We start from the raw sequence: 26,542 nt of genomic DNA, 5'->3' as shown, positions 1-26,542 counted from the left end.
GAACATGATTTTTCATAGCTTCAGGTGCTTGTAACCATGTTAGCAACAGCAACCAGTAACTTCAGTGTAAACATACAAAATGTAATGCCTCCGGCAAAGCATTTTTAAAACCAATAATATAACATAGTATCATATAGGAGGAAATGTGGATGGCTTCATTTTATCATATAATTAATTTGTGTGTACTGTATGCTAAACAAAATGTGCAACCCGATTACATCATAATCCACGTATTTAAAAACACTGTAAAAGTATAGATTTTGGGAGGAAATGCTTCTCCATCCACTTCTGATGCTGCTGTTGTACATATTTTCTCCCTTTAAGTATTTCATTTGATTTTTTTAAGCATATCTTTTTAACTTTGTGCATGCCCTTATTTGTATTTGTATTTATTCAGTGTGTTTATGTTGCACTTTTTCATCGTATCAAGTTCCTAGTTTGTGAACTGTGTTCACAGACTATGGCAATAAAAGTCTTCTGATTCTGTCTTTAACAGTGGCAGTATGTGCACAGAAACTAAGGATGATGTTTTCCATGTACATTTACAATTTATAAATTGTAGAAAATCAGTGTTACTGTGTCTAAAGATTAACTGATAATGCATAAAGATAAGACACCAAATAATATTATATTGTTGACTTATTTTGACTCCACATTTAGTACCCTGATACAGCATCAGTTGAATCTGTAGCTTACAAAAAAGGTTCTAAGTTACCTTCAACAATTTACACAATTTTGCTCTTTACAGACCTCATACTCAACCTTTTACCACACAACCCATAACTTCAAAACAGTTGCACTACCTCTTTAAAGCCCCACCCCCTCTGCTTCCTGCTCCTCAGGGCGCAGGGTCTAATCTCACAGAAGATCTCCTGCCTTTGTCCATGTCCTGTGAGGTGTGCTCGCCCTGATCCACCTGTTTATGCCTGGATGATAGAGTTCCTCACCTGGGGCCACTAGTTTCAGGGAGGTGCATGGAAATAAAATCACTATGTATTGTTCTGCACCTGGGCGTGTGACTGCTCTAACTCTGCTGGGGAAGACACAAGGTGGGTTGGACAATGAACCAATGTGAAAAACGGGGTAGAGGGAGGGGCAGTGCAGGACAGGTGGGGAGGCATGTTCTGGTATGCTGCCTTTCTCGGCCAAAAATGTCACCTTGTCCCCTCTCCGCTTCCTTTGCTTTTCTCCCTGTTTACGCTACACTGATATCCAAACAGAGTGCACTCTGTTTTTTACACTTGCTAAGTTATATACCGCAGCCCATCAATAATAAAGCACTGCTCCTCTTCCCCGTGGACAATACATCCAAATTAAGAGACATAGCTTGGTCTTTAAGAGGCAAACAAATGTAAAAGGTTCATAGGGAAGCCGATTTGTACATCTGAATGCCGACTACCTTGTATAAGCCCTATGAGCTGGAACAGCTTTTGAAAATATAGACATTGCCTTGGTATGTTTGCACATTTCAACATTCTCAACACTATTATTTCATGTATCAAAGACACAGACAATGCGACATTCCAGAAACATCTTGAGTGGGCAGCTCTGTGATCGTCTTACCAACGTGAATGGCCCCCAGCCAAGGGAGGAGCTGCACTCATTACAAAGACAAAATACATAAAAAACAAATTTGAGGAAGAGGCAGACATCAGAGAGTTTAAAGAGGAAAGAGGAGATGAATGGAGGGTATGGAAACTGCTCTAAAACACTTTGTCCTTTTAGTTGTTTGTGTATTCTCAAGAGACACAGCAGTGAGGTTTGATTAAGAGGATACAGTGACCACCTGCACTTAGTCACTTATAATGTAATGAACCAGCATTATTCCCTTGTATGTTATGGAGCTGGGCAGAAAGTTGATTAATCGAATTTTACCTTCAAATCGATTTGTTTGAAAGAATGTTTGATTTTATTTTCCTCACTTTCTTGCACTGTAAATTACATTGGAAATGCAAGACAGATTGCTCACTGCAGCCACAAGGAGCTGAGTTTTAGAGGTGATGTGCTCTTCCTTCGTGTGTGTTTGTGCCTCACAGAGGAGAGAAAAAGGAGGTTTGCAAGGGGCCGGCACTGTCTGATCTGAAATCAGCGATCAAAATAAATGTTGTGAAAGTGCAGATCATGACTTTTGCTCCAAAAGACAAATCAGCCACATGTTTAATGCAGCCTGTTATGATTAGTTTGATTTATCTCATTTAAAAATGGAGAGATGTTCTTGCCGGTTTAAGCATCTATACTGTGTTTAAGCCTTTTTACTTACAGTCCACAACAAGTGAACATTTTAGCCAAAAGGAGCTTACATTTGCTGCACTACAACTTTAATTGAAACAATTATACATATTTAAATTTTAACTATTTTCTGTAGTTTGTAGAATACTTTGTGGAGAGGGGGGAGAAAATAAAAAATCAAACAGAAAATGTTATTTTTTTGAGAAAAGATCAACAATTTTTATTTTGAGGCAAAATCGCCCAGCTCTAGTATGTCTGTACTCCCAAGTCATGCTATTATGCAAGGAAGAAACAAACATGCTTAAGAACTGTGCGGTTTGACCTGGCTGACCTAGCTAAGTTAACACAGCAACTCTCTGATTTAGTAATATGTTTCAACCAAATGGACGATCACCCTTACTGAATGTGATAAGAGCATTGTCTATGTTCAGCAAACCTGAAAATTCATTATACCCCATTCTTGACTTTATTTTATAATCTCATTAAGTAATTCTTTACCATATGTCTGATAAGTGATCAAAATCACCAAACAAAAATAGTTTTTGATTGTTTTTGTAAGATATACAAATTATGATGCACAAATAGTTCTGGGAACTGCATCGTTCAGTGATTAACATCAAGATATAAGGCCTTGGAGATTTTAGCTGCTTTTCTGATGATGTATGTACGGTAGGTGAGGTGGGAGATATATTTTATTGTCGTTTTTTTTTTAATGTTGTTTTGGGGATGTGCAAAGTTACATGCTTTTAAACCATATGCAGTGCTTTTACTGCCCTTTTGTGTATACTTCCGTCGTTCTTTATTCTTTATGTAATACTTGAACCTCAACCAAGACTACAGGCATGTTTCATTTCATTATTATTTCTGATGGCTTGGCATAGTATTAAGATATAGACTTTAGATGTATTTATTAGATTGACTTGGCAGGAGATATATGATAATTTTGTTATTAATATCACTCACTCCTACACTGTAACAATAGATGAGGCTATAATATGTGGAAATGTGAAAATGATAGTATTTGACAAAGCATATCTATGTAAATGTATGTATGAAATTCCAGTCAGACATTGTGGTGTCTTCTTCAGTGTGAGTGACCTTGTCTGTGCCGTAGGATCCCAGTGTGCAGCATCTCCTCTATCAACCCTCTCCCGCTGTGTCCTCTTCATCTGACTGTCCCCTCCCATTAGTTCTGACAGCTATTAGTCTGTCATTACTGACCCCAAAACAACACACATATACTCCCTTCACAACACACGCACAAACATGCAATAACATACACATAGACATCACACACATACACATACACATCACATTTATCTGGGGACATTACATTGACTTACATTCATACCATAGTCTCTACTAACATAATCTAAACCCTGAACCCCAACCTTATCCTATTTGAACCCATATCTGAACTTTACGTCATAGGGGACTGATTTTTGGCCCCATAAGTGAGGCAGGTCCCCATAAATTGAGTGAGTATATAGATTTTTTTGTCCCCGCAATGTTATAAATACCCTTCCATGACCAACATAAGAGCTCTCCAAAACCATTAGTGTTAAAACTTAATTATACAGTGTAGCATCATGGAGATAAATATCGCAGTGGAATGCATTGTGGCTATGGCCAGATCCGTGATATTTTCATTAGGTCTATTAATCCTGCCCTGAATGGATTGATGCGAGTCGTTGCATGAAACCGAACGCGCCAGTGACTCTCCTAAAACAGCATCATTATAAGTGTTGTCATTGATTTAAGGTGGAACAGGAGACAAACAGGATATCAGTCATGCAGGCAGAAATAGAGCTGTATCGTATTCCCAGACCACCTTTAGTGCCCTTGGATGGTTGGATAATGCTGTACAGATGCGTTGGGAAGGGAAAATTACTGAGTCAAAGGATTTGGAGAGCTGATCATATGCACCGAGAAGGTCATGACCTCTCAGTGCACAGGTCGACCCATGTGTATACATATCCTGTGTGCGTGTGTGTGTGCGTCTGTGTGTGCAGTTCTTAACATCACAAAAGGTATCAAAAATTCAGGCGTGATGGAACCAGGTGCCAGCGGGAGATTTAGGCCCCGGATTACGGAGGGTGCATCTGCTTTCGGACACAAGCACATGTCCAAAAGTAAGCATTTATTTTTAGCATTGACATTGTATAGGACAACTGGCATAGCAACACATATATAGTTGTTATAATATGTTTTAAAAAATCAAATGAATTAGATTTGTGGTTGTGTTGACCTGACATGAACCAGTAAGCACCTTATTCCATTTTTTTTTTTTAAACTAAAATTCATCACTGACCTCTTGTGGTTTTGTCATGTCTCACATTTGCTTAAAATATTTGCAAAAGTCGCTTCAACAAATGATTCTAGGCGACTCATTCAAATAAAAAAAACAAAAAAAAACCCAATACTTTCTCTATTGACATCATCCTGGCCTTTCCACAAATTTGCATAAGAATATAACTAATATTACATTTTATATTAATTCAATTGAAGCTACTGGAATCCCTTTATACTTTATGCACATTTTACATTGTCTGCTGCTGTCTTTTTATCTCATTTCTCATAACCCTCTTCTTTGTGTCTACCATATAGATGGGTCGTGTACATTTCATTAAATCCCCCAAGGGCCTGGTTCAGTTACTTAGATCAAGTAGGCTCTTAGGGCTTCTGGGGGGCTTCCACCGTCAGTCGAACAGGGTGTCATTTACCACGCATACATACTCTGTCATTAAGACCTCACATCTATTTGCTGTAGTTATGAGGTTTTTTGAAGTACTGTAAAACTGAGTTATCGTTTACTTACTTTACTTCTGTTTACTTTAACGATTTAACGATCAACTTAGGGTCATTGCTTTGGGCAGTAGTAAGAAAAAGTTAGAAGACAAAACTGTAGCGTAACTTTAACTTATTTTAGTTAAATAAAAACGTAAAGATAAATACTAGGATACATGCAGGAATGTAAAGTAAACATTTTATGTGTATTTTGTTTCTACCAAAATCTAAATGATTTTGATCCAAATGCTTTCAGAAGGGCGCCTTTCATGCCAAAATGGGCTTTCAAAAACAGCAGCCAAAGAACATAACATCACATGCATGCAGCAGCCTATACTTACTCATACCTCACAGTACAATGAAATTAGCCAAATTGCTGTTTTCCAAATTGGTAGGTTGGGTTGCGTTTAAAGCCTTACAATTACAGGGGAAAGTTTAACACCCTCCCCGTTATGCAGAAAAATGCTTGCAGATATCATCACGTTGCTATCATTGCAAGTACAGACTGCATAACAAAACACTTATTCATTTGTTAGACATTCAAAATAAGCCGTCATATGTCATATCTGGAACACTGTACACTGTTTGCAATGCCGTGAGTGACTGTGCGTGTGTGTTTTTGGATTAAGGCCCTAGACATGTTCTGACTAATTCTCTGCAAAATCGTCAAGAACACATTTATTCAAAATGTCAGCATGCTTTTACTTCACCTGGCTTGTAAATAGATATGCACATAACTAGTGTGTTGGATGAATGAAAAAGGTGAAGCCTTCTGGAATCTGTAACAGTGAGACTAATTCATGCTAGCTTGGCTTCCCTTGCATAATTTTCATTTAAGCATAACACCAGCAGTTCCAGGCAGCAGATTCTTATCACTACCCACCTCCATTTTTATGCATGTATTAACCTTCCCAAGAAGCTTAAATTAGCATATCATGATTAGGACAGATAGAAGGAGACATGGGCTTTGGGCCATACAGTATGTTCTATTATTTTCTCCTAAAAATAAGGACTTAAAGTGATGGCTTTGATGTGTACACGAGGACTCCGCAGCGCTCTCTAGTGGACAGTCACGCTGAAAATGATTTACAGTCCTGGCATCAAAGGACAAACTTAACTCTCTGGCCTCAAGCGTTGGCTGCACTCTGCACTTTGTTCTATAAACCACTCTTCAGCTTCAGTCAAATGCCATATTTTGTCACTGAAAGTGTGTTAGTGATAAGGGCAGCCATTTTGTGGAGAACATTTAGGTTATCGTTACTGTCAACATCCAAAAATCATATGAATCAATCAATACAATAATAATAATACTACACAGCAGCCAGCTCTTGTATAGGTTACTCAAAACTCACCTGTTCAGACTGTCCTACCTTTTGTAATCAATCACACATCTTCTGTTCAGTTTTTTGTCATGTTTTATTGTATTTATATGTTTTTTATCTTCAGTGTCCTTGGGTGTTTTGAAAGGTGCTTACAAATAAAATGCATTATTATTACTTATACTTACTCTAATATACAATGACAACAGTATGCTATAGGTTGCAAGAAAAATGCTTAAGGAATACAATTTCTCACAATTAGTGGGACATGGCATTTCTAACTTCTGACTTTTCAAAGTGTCAAAACTCCTTGTTTAATCCCCCTTACGGTGTGCTTATGAACATAGGTATAAATCCACAGAGACATGTGAGTCAAAGGAATGCTGCTTTTATGGGCCTCACTGCTTAATCCTCTGAGTAACCGGGGGCAATGAGGTGTAAACCTGCATCAGAAGAAATAACGAACTCCACAGCCCTTAACCATGAAAAAACATTTGAAATTATACACATGTCTAAAGGTGCGCTATGGAGCATTTCTGGGGGAGGGTTTGTGAATTGTTTGTCACCATGAAGAGGTGCTTTAAATTATAGTATGTTCCGCAGGCTAACTCACAGGTCAAAGGTGTAGAGAATGGAGATGCAAGCCTGGTCAAAGTAAGAATGCTTGTTTTTTTAATAAAACACCTATTGTTGGATTAATGCTGGATACATTTAACGGAATACTGTGCAACATTCTAGGCAAAGCATGCTTGTACTGACACAGGACTGGCTGTGGGGCTCTTGATTAAAAAGACTCAAGCACATTATTGACAACTCGAAATGATTAGTTGTCAGTTCGATTCAAATTCAGTTAATTGCCTAGTCCTGCTAAAACATGAACCTGTCTGTGGATGAGCCAGACCTCTGATCCTGTGCATGTGTTCAGGTAAAATGCAGATAGTCTCTTTCCACTAGCCCGAGGCTGTAAAGAAATACTCTTTGAAAAAAGACCAAATTCTCATTCTCTCCCCTCTCCCACTCTGGCTGCAGTTTATCATCCCACCTCAGACACTGAAATGAATTGGCTATTGGTATATGTGCTCCGGCACAGCTGTGTACAGGCCCTGCATCCACAGTGAGTCCATCACTAGGGAGGGAACGTCCCGAATGAGGAGAGGGATGCTGCAAGAATCGAGACTGACACCTAGACATATGGCCAGCCACTCGTTACACAAGAAACACCATATGAAAGTGCACATCAACAGTGAATTATCTGTGGGCCATGGCTGATGGTAAATGCGGAAGTCATTATAAGACAGTGATTTTAGTGGCACAGGTCTTCTCTTCACTGCTTATGAAATAGTCTGGCAATCCCATTTGGTGGCAAAAGTTAATGTAAATGTGCAAACAGCCATCCTCCGAGCTGTCAGGAGCAGCTAATGGTGTCGCAGTGAGGGGCTAGTGCAGTCTGCCGTGTCTGCCTCTGCCTATCTGAGTGTGCGGCTTTGAGGGCAGTGGCTGTACAACGTTAAAATGAAGTATCAACTTAGATTTCAAGATTTAAGCATTCTCAGATAAGATGAGAAAGGAATCAGTACAGAAATTCATATATTTTAAATGCACGACAGTTAATATATTATATGTCTTATATTCTTCAAAGGACGGCAGTAAAACTAAAACTTGACAGTTCACTCTGACAAAATCTAGGGAACTACCCAATTGCGATTCCTCTGACAAAGACTGTGATTTGGTTTGCCCTTTTAAAAACAGATCTGAGCAAAGACTAAAGCAGGACTAATTTATAATAAACAGGACATGAACTGCTAAAGGCCCCTTAATACAACTAGATAATGCCAAAAGGTGTCCCATTGCCGCATTTCTATAACCAACAGTGATACCAGTGTCGAGGTTTTCTTATTAAATCACCCCTCGCACTTATTTATGCACACAGCCAGAGCAGGTTTTCTTGGTATTTAGAGCCAGCAGTTCTCCAGATATTTCAAAGCGCTCACTCCCTTCCGCATCGATAAAATAAATTATGAACCATGTACAGTTAATCACTAAAGCCGCTGCTTGGCACAAACTTAAATATGCCAGAAGTATTTGTTGCTTCTTGTTATTCATTATGCTAATTTCAGTCGGATGCTGTTTCTATCAAAATACGGAGGTAATGGCCCGCTGGCAGTTCTTTCTAAACAGTAGGATGACATAGCCCCTCTCTCCAGGGACCCACGTGGATGACAGGTGGACTAGTTTATAGGGCAGCAGACACAGGAGTTGGCAAATTGGCTGTGAGATTCTGTGCTGCCAACAGGCCTGGCACATCTGTGTGTGTCCAGCCCTGCCAGCCTCATCTCCCATTGTTTTCCTCTGAATGCACCCAACGCCCATGGGAGCTGGAGAGATACAACCTACACAGCTCCTAGATAATCTGACACATGAAAGAATCCGTTAGCCCAGATTTGAGCTTTTGTCTGAAAGAAAAATATGCCCACTTGAGATTTGAATGATTCTCTTCCACAGCTTAGTTCTCCATGGGCACAATAACCTGACCTACTGTGATAAAGTGTGTTGTTTGTTGATGTATCCACCCAAAAATAAGAAAGGGCTAAAGAATCTAGGATCTGGTCTAAGATTAAAAGTGTCAGTGAGTTATTGATTATTGAACAATTGGCTGTTTTTTTAGGGATGTCTCAAGCCAAGGTACTGTTTTGGCTAGAAAAGGAGAAAGGTGAGAAAATGTAATTTTTAAACAAAGTGAAAAGAGGAGGTTGTGCTTAAATTACTTGTATCGTTTTCACGATAAACAAAATTATTGGCAATGGAAAACAATGTAACAGCCAGGACTTACTGACACCATACTTCATCCAGGTATCATTCAGTGTAAAAGCATTTAATATATGCTTCAGATAATATGCTGGAGTGACCTTGTAATTAGACAACATATAATGTATTTTTAGTTTTCATTTGATAATTTAAGGAGTGCTCGAGCACCACCTCGTCTGCCTACATCCAAGAGGCTCTAACAAAGTAGTGGCCAGGCCAAGCACAGAGGCATATTGACTGTATATGTTATTTACACTTGTGGCTTGTGTGTGCCTGCTCTAATTTAACTCTGCACACACAAAGGCGAACGCTGGGGTTTGTCCTGTAGAAAATAGGATTTGGAAGCATTGCGTGTGTGTAATGTATGTGTGTCGTTGCAGGACGTGGCCAATGGCACATTTATCAGGGGCACGCAGACTGCAGAATTATTCCAGATAGGAGAATCACACTACTCTGGCTTTGATCTCAGTTCTCTCTAATTTTAAACCCGCCTTCATATCCTCTCCACTCTGCGTGTTTTGCACCCAATTTCATCTCTTAACTACAGCTGCAATATGGAAGTAGTTTGCTTGAATCTATTTATAAAAGCTTTATAAAAGCCTTGGCCCTAAACCTAACCATCACGACTACAAGCATATTCCAAAAAATCCCACCCAAGTGATAATTTAACCCTGAAATATTCTCTAATTGGTTCTAAATCCGAAATAGAAACTGACTTTTATAACTTGGCTTCTATGGAGTCCAGTTGCAATGTCATCCAGGCTGTTTATGACTCCTGATTATGGAGTTATGAGCCGGGAGGATTCCTGGAGTGTCATACAGTTTCACAACATCCCTGACGGTGTGAGGAGATCTACAGTTTGACCCATCTGTCACTCAGACTCACACAGCTCCAGCCACTGAGCATTGAGATTTATGTTTGCACTGCTGTTATGGGTAATGTTTTATGATGGTGTGGTGCTCTTGCGTTTTGGTAGAGTCAAGTTTAAACATGCTAGCACTGACAAACTATCATTCTTCTTAGATATATGTGGTTATAACTTACTTTCTTTGTCCTCAAGCCTCAACCTGGGACCACACAAATGTCTGAAAAGTAATTTGTTTGTTTTGTTGTTCCTGGTTCCATTCATTTATATTAAAAATATATATTGACTTAAAGTTATCAAGTTATTGTTAATGTTTCTTTGGGGAACCAGCTTATGTAAATTTTCCAGTGGAGGGTCAGGCACTTGCTTGTCTGCATGGAGATATTACTGCTATTGCTTTTTTAGCAATAAAAATACATGTATTTGAGTAAATGCAGGCATTTAGTCTTAGGCAAAGCAATAACATCCATGGAGATAAGCAGATGGTACATCCCTCACCAGGACGTTACAGGCACCTTAATGTGCAGCAAACAGTTTGCACTTACTATCACTAAATGTGAACAATAAGATTTTTGGCAGACTTGTTAAAGATCATCAACATCTGATAAGAAGGGCAAAAGTTTAATTCCATGTTAACACTGAGAGATAATCCTCAGATAATCAGTGTCTGCTGCAAAGTGCAAAGAAAAACTGATGAACAGGAAGAGAAATGACTGCACATGAATACTGCAAGAAGCACATCAGTCCCACGGCACAGTCAGTACCAATGATGCGCATAGACCAGATTTAAAACGTACATATTGACTTGTGGTCAATAACACGCTGCGTCAGTGCATATAGAGGTCATAAAAGCACATTAAAGTCTTTTAGTGATTTACCTTGTGTGGGATATCTCTCTAGAGATGTTCAAATTAATGGTGTAATTATACAGTGGTAAGGGAGGCGAGACATTATGATTTATGGTCATAGATAGACACGCATATGCCCAATACAACACACACACATACACACACACACACACACAGAACAGGGAGAGCGCCTCATGGGACGAGCTCTGTCTTTGCTCCAAGGACAACTGCCTCTCCACTGTCTCCTCTCTCCATTTATCTGCACACATTGTAGCATGTCCTCTATGCAAACCACTGGCTTTCTGGCAATGTTTCACATAGACAGTTTATTAAGGATGCACTTCTCCTTGTTTTTTAGGGAAACTAATTATTCAGCTAATTACATTCTGATCTCTAAGGCTGAACGATTGCAAATGGATTTACGTTTGATGTTTTCAGTGCCCATTTTAAACACGTCTGAAATATAAACTGCTAAACTAATCCAAGAATCCCAATGTATCAGAACATTTTTGTTGATCTAAACTGTTGTGTAGCAAGATTTGTTTTTGTTGTTTGCAGAGGAATATGTGTTTCTAAAATAGTGGTTGTGTACTTGTAACAGCCATACAAATTGTGATTAAACTTACTGACATCCTATCTTCATTTAGTATTGAAAAACATTTGTGACAACGAGGGAATAGTACACAAGCCATTTTTTTTAGTTTTGTTGTATGCTAAAAATGGCTATATCCAACTGCATATAAAAACATGTTTTCTGTCCAAGCATCTGCAGAGTGTTCTTGTGGTCACAGTAGACACCACGACGCCACAAACATCAAGTGCACCATTTCCACTTTGAGCCTGTCAGTCTCCCCCAGCACAAAGAGCAGGAGGCCATGTGTCAACTACAACATGTGGTGTAATGGCATGATGAATGCAGTGAAGAGGTGTAGTATTCGTCATGTTGTTAGTGTCCGGGCCCCAGAGGAGGAGCTGCAGTCATCAGTCACTCTGGAGGTAAAGGTGGAGGAGAGTAGAACTCATATCCTCTCACATCTCTGCACACTACATCAGGGAGGAGCACATCAGACACAAAGTCTATACAGACATGCTATTTACTGGTTTTTTATCATGTAGATCCACTGTATATTTCTCATCTTTATTCATTCACGACACAAGTCACAGATGCAGAGAAATATCATAAGATCGCTAGAAATATAATCACTGCAGATGTAAATTAGATATTGAGCTAAACTCAGGTGTAGAACATGAGCTTGATGTAGACAGAAACTAAACTAATACATTTAAAAGTGTATGATTTTAAAACTCCAATGAAGAAATGAAACAAAAAGAGTACACATCATGGTACAAGTTGCACCAAAAGGTCATCCGTTTTCCTTGTCACTACAGTATACTCTTTGAAATATTGATATCATACAAGAATTTTTTTTTTTTTTATATACAAACGGTATTGTCTGGGCATAGATCTCCTGTTATATTTAGCAATGTTAAATTCTAAAGCTATGGTGTTAATTCTCATTATTGCTTCCACATGCCCTCTTCCTCCCCTCTTCCTCTCATCTTTCTCCCCTCTTCCTCTTCTTATCCCCCTCGTCGACTCCTTAACCTCTGTCAAGGATGATAGTGATGGGGCCCACACAGCAAACAGCAAACCTCAGCCTCAGCAAGCTCTCAGATTAAGCTTCTTAATATCCGCAACTGGATTTCTATGGCTTTCAGATTCCCCCGAGACTTAAAGCTTTGCTGCGCTCTTTTTGGGATTGCTCATAAGCTACTCTCTCCCTTGCTGTCCTTCACTTTGCAATCTGTTTTCTTCCCTACCTGCTCTGCGCTTTCACATGCTAATTTGTGCTTTATTTGACAGCCCTGCATTCTCATCTAGACTCTGAATGTGATCATTGGGAATAATGGGGAAATGTGGTGTTTGCAGAGGGATGCTGGCTCTAAAGTTGGCATCATGAGTAACGGGAGATGAGAGAGACACAAGTAAGGCAGATTGTCATGCTGTAGTGAAAGTGCCATCTCAGCTGAAGCCTGCTGCCTTCTGCTGAGCATCTGTGGGCTATGATTGAAGAGTGACATTCATTTTCCACTCAATAAAACACTATTGCAAAAACAAACAGGGTCTCGCCCTTACTGTAAATGTATAACAGTACATTTAACAGGGTCTGTGTAATGAACTGTGTACAATGAACTAAAACAGTTTGCAGTTAAACCACAACAGGGTTGGTGGGGGGAAGGGGGGGACATCTACCTGCTCGTCTTCATGCTTAGTCTTGAATGTTTCACAATGCGGCGTTAAACTGATTCATTACACATTTACCAAATTACACATCTGTACTGCAAAAACATTTCTTCTTACTGTGAATGTGGTCACCTCTCAGCATGAGAGTATGATCTGTAACGTTTTGTTTGTGTCTTCTGCATTTAATGCCATACTGTAGAATATTCCAGGCAAAGCATTAAGATCTCCATGGAGTTAAGCAGGTAGCAGACCCTCCCCCTGACCTAGAAAAATATAGTGCACCTTTAACACAATGCCTTGCTTTAAAACACCGCAAGATAACAAGAAGAAAGAGGTATTCTCTATTGCTACTTATGCTGTCAACATGATATTGTGTTCATACTGACTACTCTTCTGTTTATTTCCCTCATGCTGCAGTTTTACACTTGAGCTGTTGAAACGAAGCAAGGAATTCCAGGGAAAGTTTATCTCGCCGTGTGCAATCCTCTCAAACAGCATGTCGGATACAGTTTAAGCTCTGCTGCATGTGTCGGGCTTTTAGTCCAATCTGCCTCTGACTCATTCCCTTCATAATTAGACACAACCCCGGGATTCCTCCATAGCTCCTTTACACAGCGGACCCAGATATGAGGCCATTATCACAGGGCTGCAGATGTCTCCGCATACAGGGGCAGGGAGGGCTGAGCAGGTAGACGGCTCTGTGATTTTCTCGGGTGGCATTCCTGCTTCATTTGATCTCGGAAGTGAATGAAATGCCAATACAAAGGCCACAAATTCATCAGTGCTGCTTCATTCTTGCCTTTTTGTCTAGCAGAGCAGAATTTGTGATTATTCAAGAATCCTTTTCAGAGATATTCTTTTGCTGCGTCGCCTTTCTCTGTCCGCTGAGAAATAATTGCTTTTGCCGTGCAATCATGGCACACAATACAAGAAGAGCCAGTTGGTTATAAGGTAATAATGTGAATTTATTGGCCGTGACTTGATTTTATTACGTTCCAAACAAAGCCAAAGTAAACCAATGATGTTATTCAAATTAGCTCCAGAACATGCACCATTTAACCTTTCTGTGGGGGATTTTGTTGCAGGAGGAATAAACCGGGCTGGGGCAGCCGTGCCCACGTTCCTGAGGACCCCTACCGTGATCCAACCGCACCTGGACATGAAGCCTTTCCTGCAGTTCCCCATGGAGACCGCCCCCCCTCCGCACAGCATGAGCCTCTTCCACAACTTCAACACGGTACGCCACCATATGCAAATACATGTTAAAATACACGTTACACAAGAGGACAGAGACAAACAATGACAAACAGAATTTAGGAAAGTTTTAGGAAATTTTTTTGATAAGGCCAAGCTATCCACTTTGAGGACTAAAACCTTTTTCCTAATTGTACCTCTATAGTACATTCTTTAAAGTGTGTTTACTTATAAACACCCTGTGGTACTGGATTCAGTCAAGGCTACCGTGAGCCTTAGGTCGGATACATTAACAGTGATCAGACACACACACTGGCCGACTGTTACTCAAATATTTTATAGTGGTAATTTAAGATACTTAAAACATTACTACTACAAACTTTAATAATTACTGTTCTAAATTTGTTTAATGAGGATACAACATTACAACTCAAATGTGGAATGGTGCCGTTGAGAACCAGACGAAAGTGGTTTGGCTATTTCTATTTTTAGTCCCAACATTTCACAGAATTATAATTTTGTAGATATTGATCAGAAACACTCTTATGTGGAAGTGCCGTCACAGCTAACAAGGACAAATACATATGTTGGCATTAAATGAAGCAGTCTAAAGGGTGAATCCATTTTTTGATATGTTACTTGGACTAGAACTTTACTATTGCTGTTCTATGTAATATGTGCATTATATCTTACACTAACTGGGAAATTACTTTGACACAAAGCCCACAAAAACAATATAAGTCTTTTTAAAAAAGTGAATATTCTTCTTTTTATATCTTTTTGTTTAACACTCATTTTTTGTGTGTATAACATTCCCTCATCAAAAAAAAAAAAAAAAAAAAAGAGGTTTTAGATGTCATGTATGAGTATTTTAACAATCTCTCCTGGGCCCGATTCGAACCCTCCTTACAGTTAGCTGTAAGATTCTGCACAATGCTTAGCCCACAAATCTACACTCACCTGAAGGATTATTAGGAACACCATACTAATGCGATGTTTGACCCTCTTTCGCCTTCAGAATTGCCTTAATTCTACGTGGCATTGATTCAACAAGGTGCTGAAAGCATTCTTTAGAAATGTTGGCCCATATTGATAGGAGCATCTTGCAGTTGATGGAGATTTGTGGGATGCACATCCAGGGCACAAAGCTCCCGTTCCACCACATCCCAAAGATGCTCTATCGGGTTGAGATCTGGTGACTGTGGGGGCCATTGTAGTACAGTGATCTTATTGTCATGTTCAAGAAACCAGTTTGAAATGATTCGAGCTTTATGACATGGTGCATTATCCTGCTGGAAGTAGCCATCAGAGGATGGGTACATTTTGGTCATGAAGGGATGGACATGGTCAGAAACAATGTTCAGGTAGCCCATGGCATTTAAACGATGCCCAATTGGGACTAAGGGACCTAAAGTGTGCTAAGAAAACATCCCCCACACCATTACTCCACCACCACCATCCTGCACAGTGGTAACAAGGCATGATGGATCCATGTTCTCATTCTGTTTACGCCAAATTCTGACTCTACCATTTGAATGTCTCAACAGAAATCGAGACTCATCAGGCCAGGCAACATTTTTCCAGTCTTCAACTGTCCAATTTTGGTGAGCTCGTGCAAATTGTAGCCTCTTTTTCCTATTTGTGCTGGAGATGAATGGTACCCGGTGGGGTCTTCTGCTGTTTTCGCCCATCCGCCTCAAGGTTGTGCGTGTTGTGGCTTCACAAATGCTTTGCTGCGTTCCTCGGTTGTAACGAGTGGTTATTTCAGTCAACGTTGCTCTTCTATCAGCTTGAATCACTCGGCCCATTCTCCTCTGACCTCTAGCATCAACAAAGCATTTTCGCCCACAGGACTGCCGCATACTGGATGTTTTTCCCTTTTCACACCATTCTTTGTAAACCCTAGAAATGGCTGTGCGTGAAAATCCCAGTAACTGAGCAGATTGTGAAATACTCAGACCGACCCGTCTGGCACCAACAACCATGCCACGGTCAATTTAGCTTGAATCACCTTTCTTTCCCATTCTGACATTCAGTTTGGAGTTCAGGAAATTGTCTTGACCAGGACCACACCCCTAAATGCATTGAAGCAACTGCCATGTGATTGGTTGATTAGATAATTGCATTAAGGAGAAATTGAACAGGTGTTCCTAATAAACCTTTAGGTGAGTGTATGTCAACCATGCTCCCACATGACAATTCTCCATAAATATACAAAAGCATGATACAAAACTGTACACAGCAACTTGACAAACTTGATGCAGTGTGCAGTAGATTCATTAGTGGGATGCACACTGACTGTGTTGTGATAGCACTCTGAAGGGGGAATGACTCAGAGTGTCAAAAACAAAAGTGAAACTTATAAAACATGTTCATATGTTGTTTTCAGCAAATTTAGCATTTTCAAAACAATAAAAGATAAAATGGTGATCTAAATATGTTATGTGCTAGCAGTTAACACCCCATAGAAGTAAAATGCCCTCTCTTTAAATAACAAATAGTTAATAAATGGTTCTAAAAATTAAAAAGTAAAAAATTTAATCAAAGAATAATAAATCCACTCTTCTTGTTTCTCCTCTCTTGTATACCGTCTTATCATGGCGATTGTTCCTTTAGACTGCATGAGGGTCATGGTGCATTGGCAACACTAAATCTGTGAGCTTTGTATGTCCAAGGTGGGCCTTGCCTAGCACTATTATTGGACCAAGTTCCCTGAGTCCTCTGTATATGTCAGCTGGTATATATTTGGTTTTGCGATTTGCGACGGGGCTACGTGCAAACCTCTTGTGGCTAATTGGAAGTCATTCTCACTATGGCACTACAGGGATGTAACAGGAGTCCGGGCGCTGTTAAGCACATTAGAAGTTGTATATTGAGTTAAGAGCCCTCCTTGGACCATGACATAAGTGGAGGCATTCCCACTGATGTCAAACTGCACCGCGCCCTACACACAAGGATTAATAGGCGCGCTGACATTATCCAGGCTCTGCATTCCCCACTTCTGCCTCTGTAGTTCAGAACTGTCTCTCTTCTCTCTTTGGTCTCTGTAACATTCTCCTAAAATCCCCATTGTTCGTCTTTCGGCTTGTTCAGTCATCTGTACCAGCCAGCCACACTCCTTCTTCTCACAGAAACAGATCAAAGCCAGCTGTAGTCCTGGTATAAACTTGGTCTAGCTTAGGTCTTGTCCTGTTTCATCCATGCACTCCTGGTCTATAGCTTGGTGTAACTTTTCTGGTAGGAGGTCCATCACCTTCTTGTCTCCATGATGCTTTGCTTGGAATGTTCCACAGTATGGCATTAAATCTAGCACTTACGCCATTGCATGAGTTTTTAGATTTAAAATACCTTAAAATAAATGAAAAACATTTGTACTGTGAGTTTATAGTCTACATTCCACCTGTAACTTGGCCTGGTAGTGTAACTTGCTTGTCTCCATGGAGATTAGGTAAGTTTACTTCCAGACAAGCAGGTGGCGAAAAGTTACATAGTGCGCCTCTCTATATGATCCCAATTTCGGCTGCATTACTAATTTTAATGAACATTTTAGATGTTCTTTTACATGTTTGAACCTCTCTCCTGATCTAAATCTACTGCTCTAGTCCCAATTTAGTCCTTGTTAAGAACTGATTCAAACCTGATCCTTATATTTTTGTCCTTTCTATCTTGATTAACCATATATTTACTGATGGTTTGAATGGCTTCATAACTCAAGACTGACTCTATTTTTTGCTTTGTCATACATATTGAGACATTGTTTGCATAATAATCCCATGCACGTGTTTGAATGCTGAGGCTGGCGAGTTGTGGTGCTCTTCAGGCATGTAGCCACAAGAGGGGGCCAGAGGAGAGGCTCGAAGGACACTGTGACCTTTTTTTTTCTGTAGCAGTCCTGGCTTATTCTCTCAGCACTGACACATTTACACTATAATAACAGTTAATGGGATGGACAGATGATATGTGCTCTAATGATCCCAAATAGCATGCCGTATGAAAGAAATTCGAGAGAGAGACTGTGACTGTGTGTAACTCATGGAATACAGGCTGATTTGGGTCATTTATAGCCATTTAGACTTTAGATTACGTTATTTTTATTTGTCTTGCTTTGTCCTGGAGGTTTTTTTCCTATGATAGTCCAGATTTTGTCTCTGGTAGTAAATTGAACCAGTGCTTGAATTGTTCCGCTTTTTACCTGATGTATTTTGGGAGTGTTCTGTTCTTAATCCACTGAGATTTAAAACTTGTTTAGTTTTTCAGTTTGTATTTAGCCTATTTTGTCTTTATATAGTAATCTACATTTCAGCTGTGCGACATTATGTGAAATCATTGGTGTAGCACAGTCCCTGTTGTTTTGAATGTGCACAGTGTTAAGGCTTGCTTAGTGAGGCACTTAAAGACATAAAAAAAAAACACACACACACATTGCGAGTTTCTTCTGCTAACGACCAAACCGTGTTGATGTTTTCCCACAGAATAACTTAAGCCCCCAGCTCTGGCCGCACTGCCTTATGTTTAATTTATTCATGTGCATTTATAAAAGGAAGATTTCCACTTTCAGCGAGCATTTCTATTTACATCCAGGAATCCACTTTATGGTTTGTTTCACTTTTAGGCAGAAGAATTTTTAAACACTGCAAAGGAAGCACTGAAGATGAACCCGCGTTAATTTACATTTACAAGATAACGTTTAATCCCTCGCATGCCTTCTGGTTTATGTCTGTAAGCAATCCATACCGTGTATGTAGAAATAAAGCTTTCATAACTTTTATAACTGAGTGTAGCTGTACCCTCTAGAGTGGCATTACTGAGCTAAGCTGCCGGCGAGCTCTTGTGCCGCTGCTGTTAAGTGATGAGTCCTGAGTTTGTACAGCCCTAATGAGACTATACTTCAGATGGAGGGTTATTATCTTTATTATAACAGAGGAACGGCCCTATCCTGAAGTCCTACACAAGCATAATGGTTTTGTAATGCGATTTGCCCTCTACCTGGATGTCTTGCCCAATGTGCCTTGAGACAGTGACAAGGCTGAATTATTTATTAGCAGCTGCTCCTGATATAGAAACATCTTATGCATAGTACATATCACTCTATACAGCATTCATATTCACTCCACGTAAAGCCAGATTTAAACGATTATTGCGTGGTGTCTGTTGTTTCTATTGACAAATGGTTCAATCTAAGTTTAATCTACATGACAAACATTACATCATTCTTACATCACTTCTAAATCATGTCCAAGTCTTAGAGAAACTTTTGAGAGCTGAGTTTGGTGTTTTGAAGTGGATTCACTCAGTCAAATGAACAGACAAGTCACTGCTGATGATACCCTTGAGACCATTCATTATACTATTGTTTCTAGCACTTTACTCTTGCACTTTCGTTTCACTTTTTTATGTCTGAAGTCCCCGCAAAAATGACTAGAATATTCAAGCAGGTCTGTGTGACTTTGTTTGGGACTGCCTGGAGACTCTTTGGACCGAAAATTAACCCCAAACAAATGTTATTTCTTCCAGTTTGTGCTATATGTCACCCCCCACAATTTGAAGAAGTACAAGAAAGCCCCACAGTACTTTATAAATTAACTTTTTATTCATTTGGAATAGAATTTTCTTGCTGGTCACAGTCAAATAATTTCTTCCTAGCATGCTTTTTTTTTTTTAGGTTATTCTGCATGCATATAAACTGCAAAGTACATTCGATTGTGGGGGCTTGTACCTATTCTGTATTTAATAAATCATATTAGTGATAATTTAATATTTTAGTTTTGTTGTGTTGTCAAATATTAGTACAGTCAACACAGCTTCTTTAAGTTGTAGCCATGTAATGAATAGATTTAGCTCCCACGGGACCTAATCATCATTTATGTGAATTTGGCCATGGCCCGTGACGTAAAGTTCAGAGCTTGTAGCTGTGGTTAGGGACTTTTTATTGGGAGGGGCTGTTGTAGTAATGGGTGAGGCTCAAATCTCCAGTTTCGTTTGATGACACATGATCGATGGTGCTAACATGCACAGGGGGGCGTGGGGGGTTGACTTGCAGGACCCGGTACATCTGGACACATTGAGTATGCATGAGGAATGGGGCGAGATAGACTCCAGCTCCAGCAGAAGGGGGAGGAGACAAGCGCAGAGCCGTGCCGGAGAACATACTCTTTACTGGGGAAAGCCAGAGAGAAGGAGAGAGCTTAGACACACTTGTTTGATGATGTGTCAGTTATAACATTTGGTTTTTGATTTTATGCAGCTGTATAAAGAAAAAAGAGGAAGGAACTCTTATACTTGAAATGCATTTGTAGACTAGAGCTTTTGAGTTAGTATTCTGAGTTGGTATCTAACCGGTGTGGCTGAATGAGTGAATGCAGCGTAGCCAGTCTCGCACATGCTGAGACCCAAACAGGAGCAGCAATGCAGCTAGAAACCTCCACAGAGACAGAGGAGAAGAAGGTGAGTTTGAGAAAGCACTTTAAGTTGAATTTTTCCCCCCCTTCCAGCATTGTTGTAATCTGGCACAAGTCAAAAGAAATGAGGAACTTGTCTTCAAAGGGGGTTGTTATCTTGCACTGTGCAGAGAGTGTGTCTCATAGTGTATTATAGTCGCTGGAATTCAACTCTCTTAAATGTTGCTGAAGTGATCAAAACATAGACGGTGCCAAAGAGGAGGATGAAATGTGTTCTCGTAAACAGTTAAGATGAAAAATGTGAAGTCAAGTTTCTTTCTGCTCAAGTGGCATTGTCTACACCAGAGGCGTTTTGGGATATTTCTGAGTTGTTGACATGAGCGCCGTGATGCTGAACTCTGTGGTTTGTATGGTTTAGTTGTCTGTCTGAGCTGTTACCATATTCAGTAACCACTTAAACTAACTATAGACTCTTCAAACAGGGCTTACCTCATACGGTTTATTTATAACATAACAGTCTAATAAATGAGTGTGACTATAGGTTTTGAGTTGACCACAGTGTTTTGGAAAAATTATGACACTGTAGGACTTTCCTTCTGTTCGTGAAGTTAAGTTTTGGCTAACGTTTAGGCAAAAGCGTAACTAGCTCTCCAAAAGGCTTCCTGGCAGAGCTAATGTTTTCTTCATTTCATTAGTATTATTTTTCAGTGCAGTCCAGTTCAATAGATCATAGCCAACCCACACCCAGTATTTGGACTCACTCTGACTTTAGAGAGTGAATTGTTTGCACGTTCAATGTTCCATAGAGTTACATTAGTTATATTTAGTCTAAGGTGACCTAACATGAATAATAACTTGATTCACGCCTTCCAGGATACACAAACTGTTGCATGTTGCATTATTCATTGACTCCTCCAAATGTAGAAAATGTAAAAATGCAATTTATAGGCCATGTCTGTGAGAAGAATGATTCTGAGATAATGATATAATAGTATTGTACTGCGTCATTTATTCCATCTTCAGTCTGTAATTCATCTGCTGCTGATGTTTGGGATTTAATTTTAAGTTCATTGGCAGGCCTTTATTTTAAGTACAAAACTGTGAATCAAGAGAAATAAGTCAAATTTGCTCAGTAATACAAATGTACTACTAGCAGGGCTAGTGGTACATTTGTATTATTGATAACAAATTTTGAAGTGCAATATACTGCTTAGGCGGTAAATTATAATATTGAAACCAAACCATAAGGCAAAATGACTCCCAAAAAAGTATTCTAAACAAAAATGTATTGTGTGTGTGTGTGTGTGTATGTATATATATATATATATATATATATATATATATATATATATGAATAATAAGACACTCAAGTTGTCAGTTTGTGTCTCTAACAAGTCATAGAAGTTCATAATTTAACCTTCTACAGCTCAGATCTCATCATCGTACAAAAAATTAACCAAAAATGTCCCACTAGTACAAAGAAAAAGTCCCCTCAATAAATATTGACCCCAAAAATGATTGTTCCATCTGTTATGTCAGTGTAACACCTGCATTATCTTTTTGCACTAATATTAAAACATATTATTTGACCAGTTATCACAGATGACTTTAGGGACTGTTTTCAGGAAAGGTTCAGGGAGTTGTGGAGGTCTGTGGTTGAGAAACAGCCAGATACGATAAGAGAATGTGATGGGAGGACGTCCGGACTGGGCCCCAAACTCCCTTTCACTTCTCTGCTTTTCTTCCTCATCACTTCCTCCCATCCATCCATCTCCCCCTGATTCATGCAGCCCTCCAGATGGCGTGTTTCTGTACCATCTTGTCATAGGGCCACATGCCTGGGCTCTGTTCGGCTCTGTTTGCCGTGTTTCCTCACGGTTGCTGAGTAACACTTCTACAGAAACTTGAATAGTTTAGTTTTCCTTTTGGTTCCTGCTCAGGCCAAATTCTTCAGTTTGTTTATAAGATGACACTCTCTAGGCATAGAGTAGCCTTGAGATATAAACCTGGTCATTAGCCAAATTACTCTAGAGCCATAAGCCAAATTTTGACTCATGTTTCCATTAAAGTCAAGCATTCGACCTGGACTGTTTTTTGGAATATTTTTACGAAGCATAAACATAACATGACATGTGTTTACATTGAACATTTGCTAATTCCTCAGTTCCACAGCTAAACTCGTCTGCATTTGGAGACGCTCTCCAGTCATTGACGCCAGGCTATGATCTATGAGCTATCATCATTAAGCTAGTGTCACTTTCAAACATAAGTAATTGGAGTGATGTCTGTCTGATCAGTGATGTGAAGCGTTAAAATAGAGGGATTAGCCACTGACATGCTAAAGCTAGCCAGTTAAATTTATACAAGGTGCTTAAGTCACCACCAGTGATTGACAATGCAGCTGAGACTATTAACACCCTCCAAGGACTATTTGGATTGGAAACTGATCTGGGATTAACATGTTGTAAACACCTAATAACAACACACACATCATAAAAGTAATATGTGCAACTAGATATAATTGTAACTTGTATAATGTTTGTGAAGGATTTGTGGAGTTTGTGTTTGTTTGTTTCAGTGTTTTATTAATTAGTCATTTTTAAGATATTTTCCGTTGGTTCTCACGAATGCTTATCCCTCCAAGCTATTTTTCATAGTCTGGTCACAACAAAATATGCAGAGATAGTGATGCATAAACAGATTAATTGTAGAACGGAGATGGCATTTTACGCCAAACAAGAAGCCTGTATTTCTCAAAAATTGTTTTATTAGGAAAGCTCAGTGCCACCATATACTGACTCAATAGAACCCTCATACATGCATTGTTGTCTAAAGACCTCGGGGCATCCCATTCATCAGACTGAAGGCCACTGTGTGTTCAACCCTTCATTGTAATGGTCTGCCCTGTCCTCTCTGACACAAGGAGCTGTGAGAGTGTTGTGTGAAATATGGCTCCCAGACTTTTTCTTGTTCTTATTCTCTTTCTGTGTGTCTCCTCTGTGTTTCAGATGGATCCGGTGCAGAAGGCCGTGATCAACCATACATTTGGAGTCCCTCTAGTCAAAACCAAGAGGCCGATCATCTCCTGTAACGTCTGTCAAATCCGCTTCAACTCTGAGGTACAGTCCCATAAAGAAACACTACACTTGCCTATCACATTTTAACATTCTTTGATAATCCAGGCATTTCTCAACTGTGTTCATAAGACCCCACATCCTGTTTGCTCTCCCAAGGATATGCTACATTTGTTTATGTTATGTTTTAGCTGTCTGGACTCTGGTGGAATTTAATTTGTTTTAAGACTAGAGTCAAATAATCACAAGAGCACAGAAACAGATGAGCTAGCTGACTGCAAAAGTAAACTGGAAAATCATACATATAAAAGAATTAACAACAATGCAAAGAAGTAGAGATTGCCAGGATTAGTGAGTAATTAGATTTTTTTGTCCATATCACAGAATGCAAAATCCAATAAGACAATGTAAGTGATAACAATAATATTCTGGCTTTAAACATGGAATTTCCTCCAGCTTGTCAAAACTGGATGAGCCTTTCTTGATAGTGAACACATGTATGAGGTATTTTTAGTGAGTCACTAAGTCAACAACGTCAAATTAATCCGGCATGCTTTATTTCGTTCTCTATTTTAATCTTTCTGGCCATATGGTTCAGTTTATTGTCATCATAAACTCGTAATATTTAATCACACATTGTACCCATGGGCAACCTGCACAGATGAGTAATGGCAGATTAAACCAAACAACATGTGAAAGTGTTTCTAGTCTTGCACCAGTCCGTTCCCTCTTCCCGTTCTTCCTCTGTGGACAAATAGGACAGACAGTGGTGTCGCGTGTGCACTTTATAATTTGGCTTTACTCAGAGGTGCTCAGACCCAGGCCAAGGCATGCATCCGTCCACAGCACTCAGCGTTAGGGTGTGGACCAGGGCTATATATACTCGTCAGGTCTACAATCAGGGCTTCCATGTGGCCGCAGAAGCACAAGCCTGTAATCTGTCTCACTGTAAATCTTCAGTCAGCAGGAAGCAGCTTTATGGAAGAGACGCTGCAATGGGAGGTTTTGATCCATGTTGTTCAATATAGCAAGAGGCTCTTAAATCTTATGTGCATCATGTGTATTGTGGACGGCTGTGTTATTTGACATATGGCCAACAGGAACTTTTTGTAACAAGGCTATTGCTAATTAGAATGGGGTCTGGTTTGGATCATTCAGCCAGCCTACTGTTAATTCTACATTATTTTGTTTTAAATCATGTCTAATAAAAAATGCACGATCTAATACATTTTAATGCAGTGACTCCCAACCTAGAGGTCGGGGTCTCCACAGGCTTAACAGTGGGTCCTTAGGGGTTCCTAAAACAAGCTCTTTAACATATTGTATCATAATAAGTTGTTACATTGTTGTTTTTACATAACATCTTCATTAACTTTATTTTCCCTATAAGACAGTAGATTGTCAGGTATATTGGGATCCACTCTATTAATGTCTAACAAAAATCTGATAATAACCACGATCATAAGATTTGCTTGAAAACGTTATTGATATTGTTTCTTTTGGTTCTAAAATTATTTCACAAAATTATAATGCATTCATAAGTCACTGATGTGAGTCTGCATGTTCTCCATTGTCAAAGCCAAGACATAAAAATGACCCACCATTTTAAGCATAGATCAGTAGTGGTATGCATGGGGAACACATGGGCATTTGTTGACATGTTTAGTGCCCAGGTTTAGGTTTATGCTTTCCAATAGTGGACATGTGACTTGTGAATGTGGCATGCATGAGTATAGCTCCTCCTTGTCACTGCTGTATCAAAGCCCCCTCTGCAGTATATCAGCCATTGTGAATGTATGACAGCTCATGTATAGTTTGTGCTGCCCCACTAAGCTCCCTCCCCCAGAACGCTTCAGACAGACTCCCTACCCACGCTGCTCTTTTTACATAATGCCACATCAAGCCGAATATTTCATGGACTGAAATAAAACAGCGGGAAACTGTGCAGATTAAAGAGTGACTTTTGCAGCTCCAGTGTTGATGAAAGTCCTTTTCTCATTCCTTGATATTTTTTGTGTGCTCCGCCTGTATACACTGTTGTTTAAGTCAGAGCATTTGAAATGGGCTTGCTGTTTAATCTGTGCCATCATCAGAGGAGGTTCTTTGAAGGCCCAATCATGGCGCCCTGCCCCAGCCCTGCGCTATCTCACTATTTCACGCTTCATTTTATCTACAATTCACCCGACACATTTGATCATTCTCTTGGCACCCCTGTCCTCATCTCTGGCTTTATCCTCTTAAGCTTTTATTCCTGTCTGTCTTTCCCTTTTTGCTACATTATTTACAGTGTGGAAATACAGAAAATTGCCTGCCACTACTTATTTTATGATGCATTCGTCATGGCCATGTGTTGGTGCACGGGTCTGACAGCCCCATTGCATCTTGGGATTGCGGCTGGTGTGCGTGTCTTGAGAGGTGCTGAAGGCATTATACTGTATGCAGAATAACCTTGTGCCTGCTGCTGCATTAGTGACATCACAGCTCTGTGGCGCTGCATTGACCAATGTCACTGTTGCTGCAGTGAGCTCCGTCCTCTTCTCCCCAGTCTCCTTCACGCGCTCTCGTTCGCTCACAGCTCGGGTTCTCCCTCACTTTTCACTTCCTCTTTGCTTTTCTCTGCTTTGATCTGAAGCTGCAGCTGCTACACTCTAACATCACAGTAGTCTCCCTCAGAAAGACAGTTACCCACTTGTGCTGTTTGAGTCCAGGAAAGACATGCACAAACACACACACATTCTACATCTATATTTGAATGGAAGGATTTGAAATGTATGTCT

The 26,542-nt window shown here is 39.7% G+C and overlaps 1 protein-coding gene across 4 annotated transcripts in view; it reads left to right on the top strand.

Moving 5' to 3' along the window:
- Positions 1-26,542, top strand: part of znf385a (zinc finger protein 385A) — a 69,405-nt gene that overhangs the window by 25,873 nt on the left and 16,990 nt on the right. For 3 of the 4 annotated variants that reach the window (XM_055223045.1, XM_055223046.1, XM_033969496.2), the window contains exons 2-3: positions 14,185-14,336; positions 23,700-23,810. In XM_055223045.1, coding sequence (XP_055079020.1) covers positions 14,185-14,336; positions 23,700-23,810 — 263 coding nt within the window. Of the gene's footprint in view, positions 1-14,184; positions 14,337-20,416; positions 20,738-23,699; positions 23,811-26,542 lie in introns of those variants that run through there. The other variant, XM_033969499.2, reaches the window with a different exon arrangement.

Source organism: Periophthalmus magnuspinnatus, chromosome 7 (assembly GCF_009829125.3).
Source record: "Periophthalmus magnuspinnatus isolate fPerMag1 chromosome 7, fPerMag1.2.pri, whole genome shotgun sequence".
In the NCBI taxonomy this organism is placed as follows: Eukaryota; Metazoa; Chordata; class Actinopteri; order Gobiiformes; family Gobiidae; genus Periophthalmus; species Periophthalmus magnuspinnatus.
This window is presented reverse-complemented; position numbering and strand designations above follow the sequence as displayed.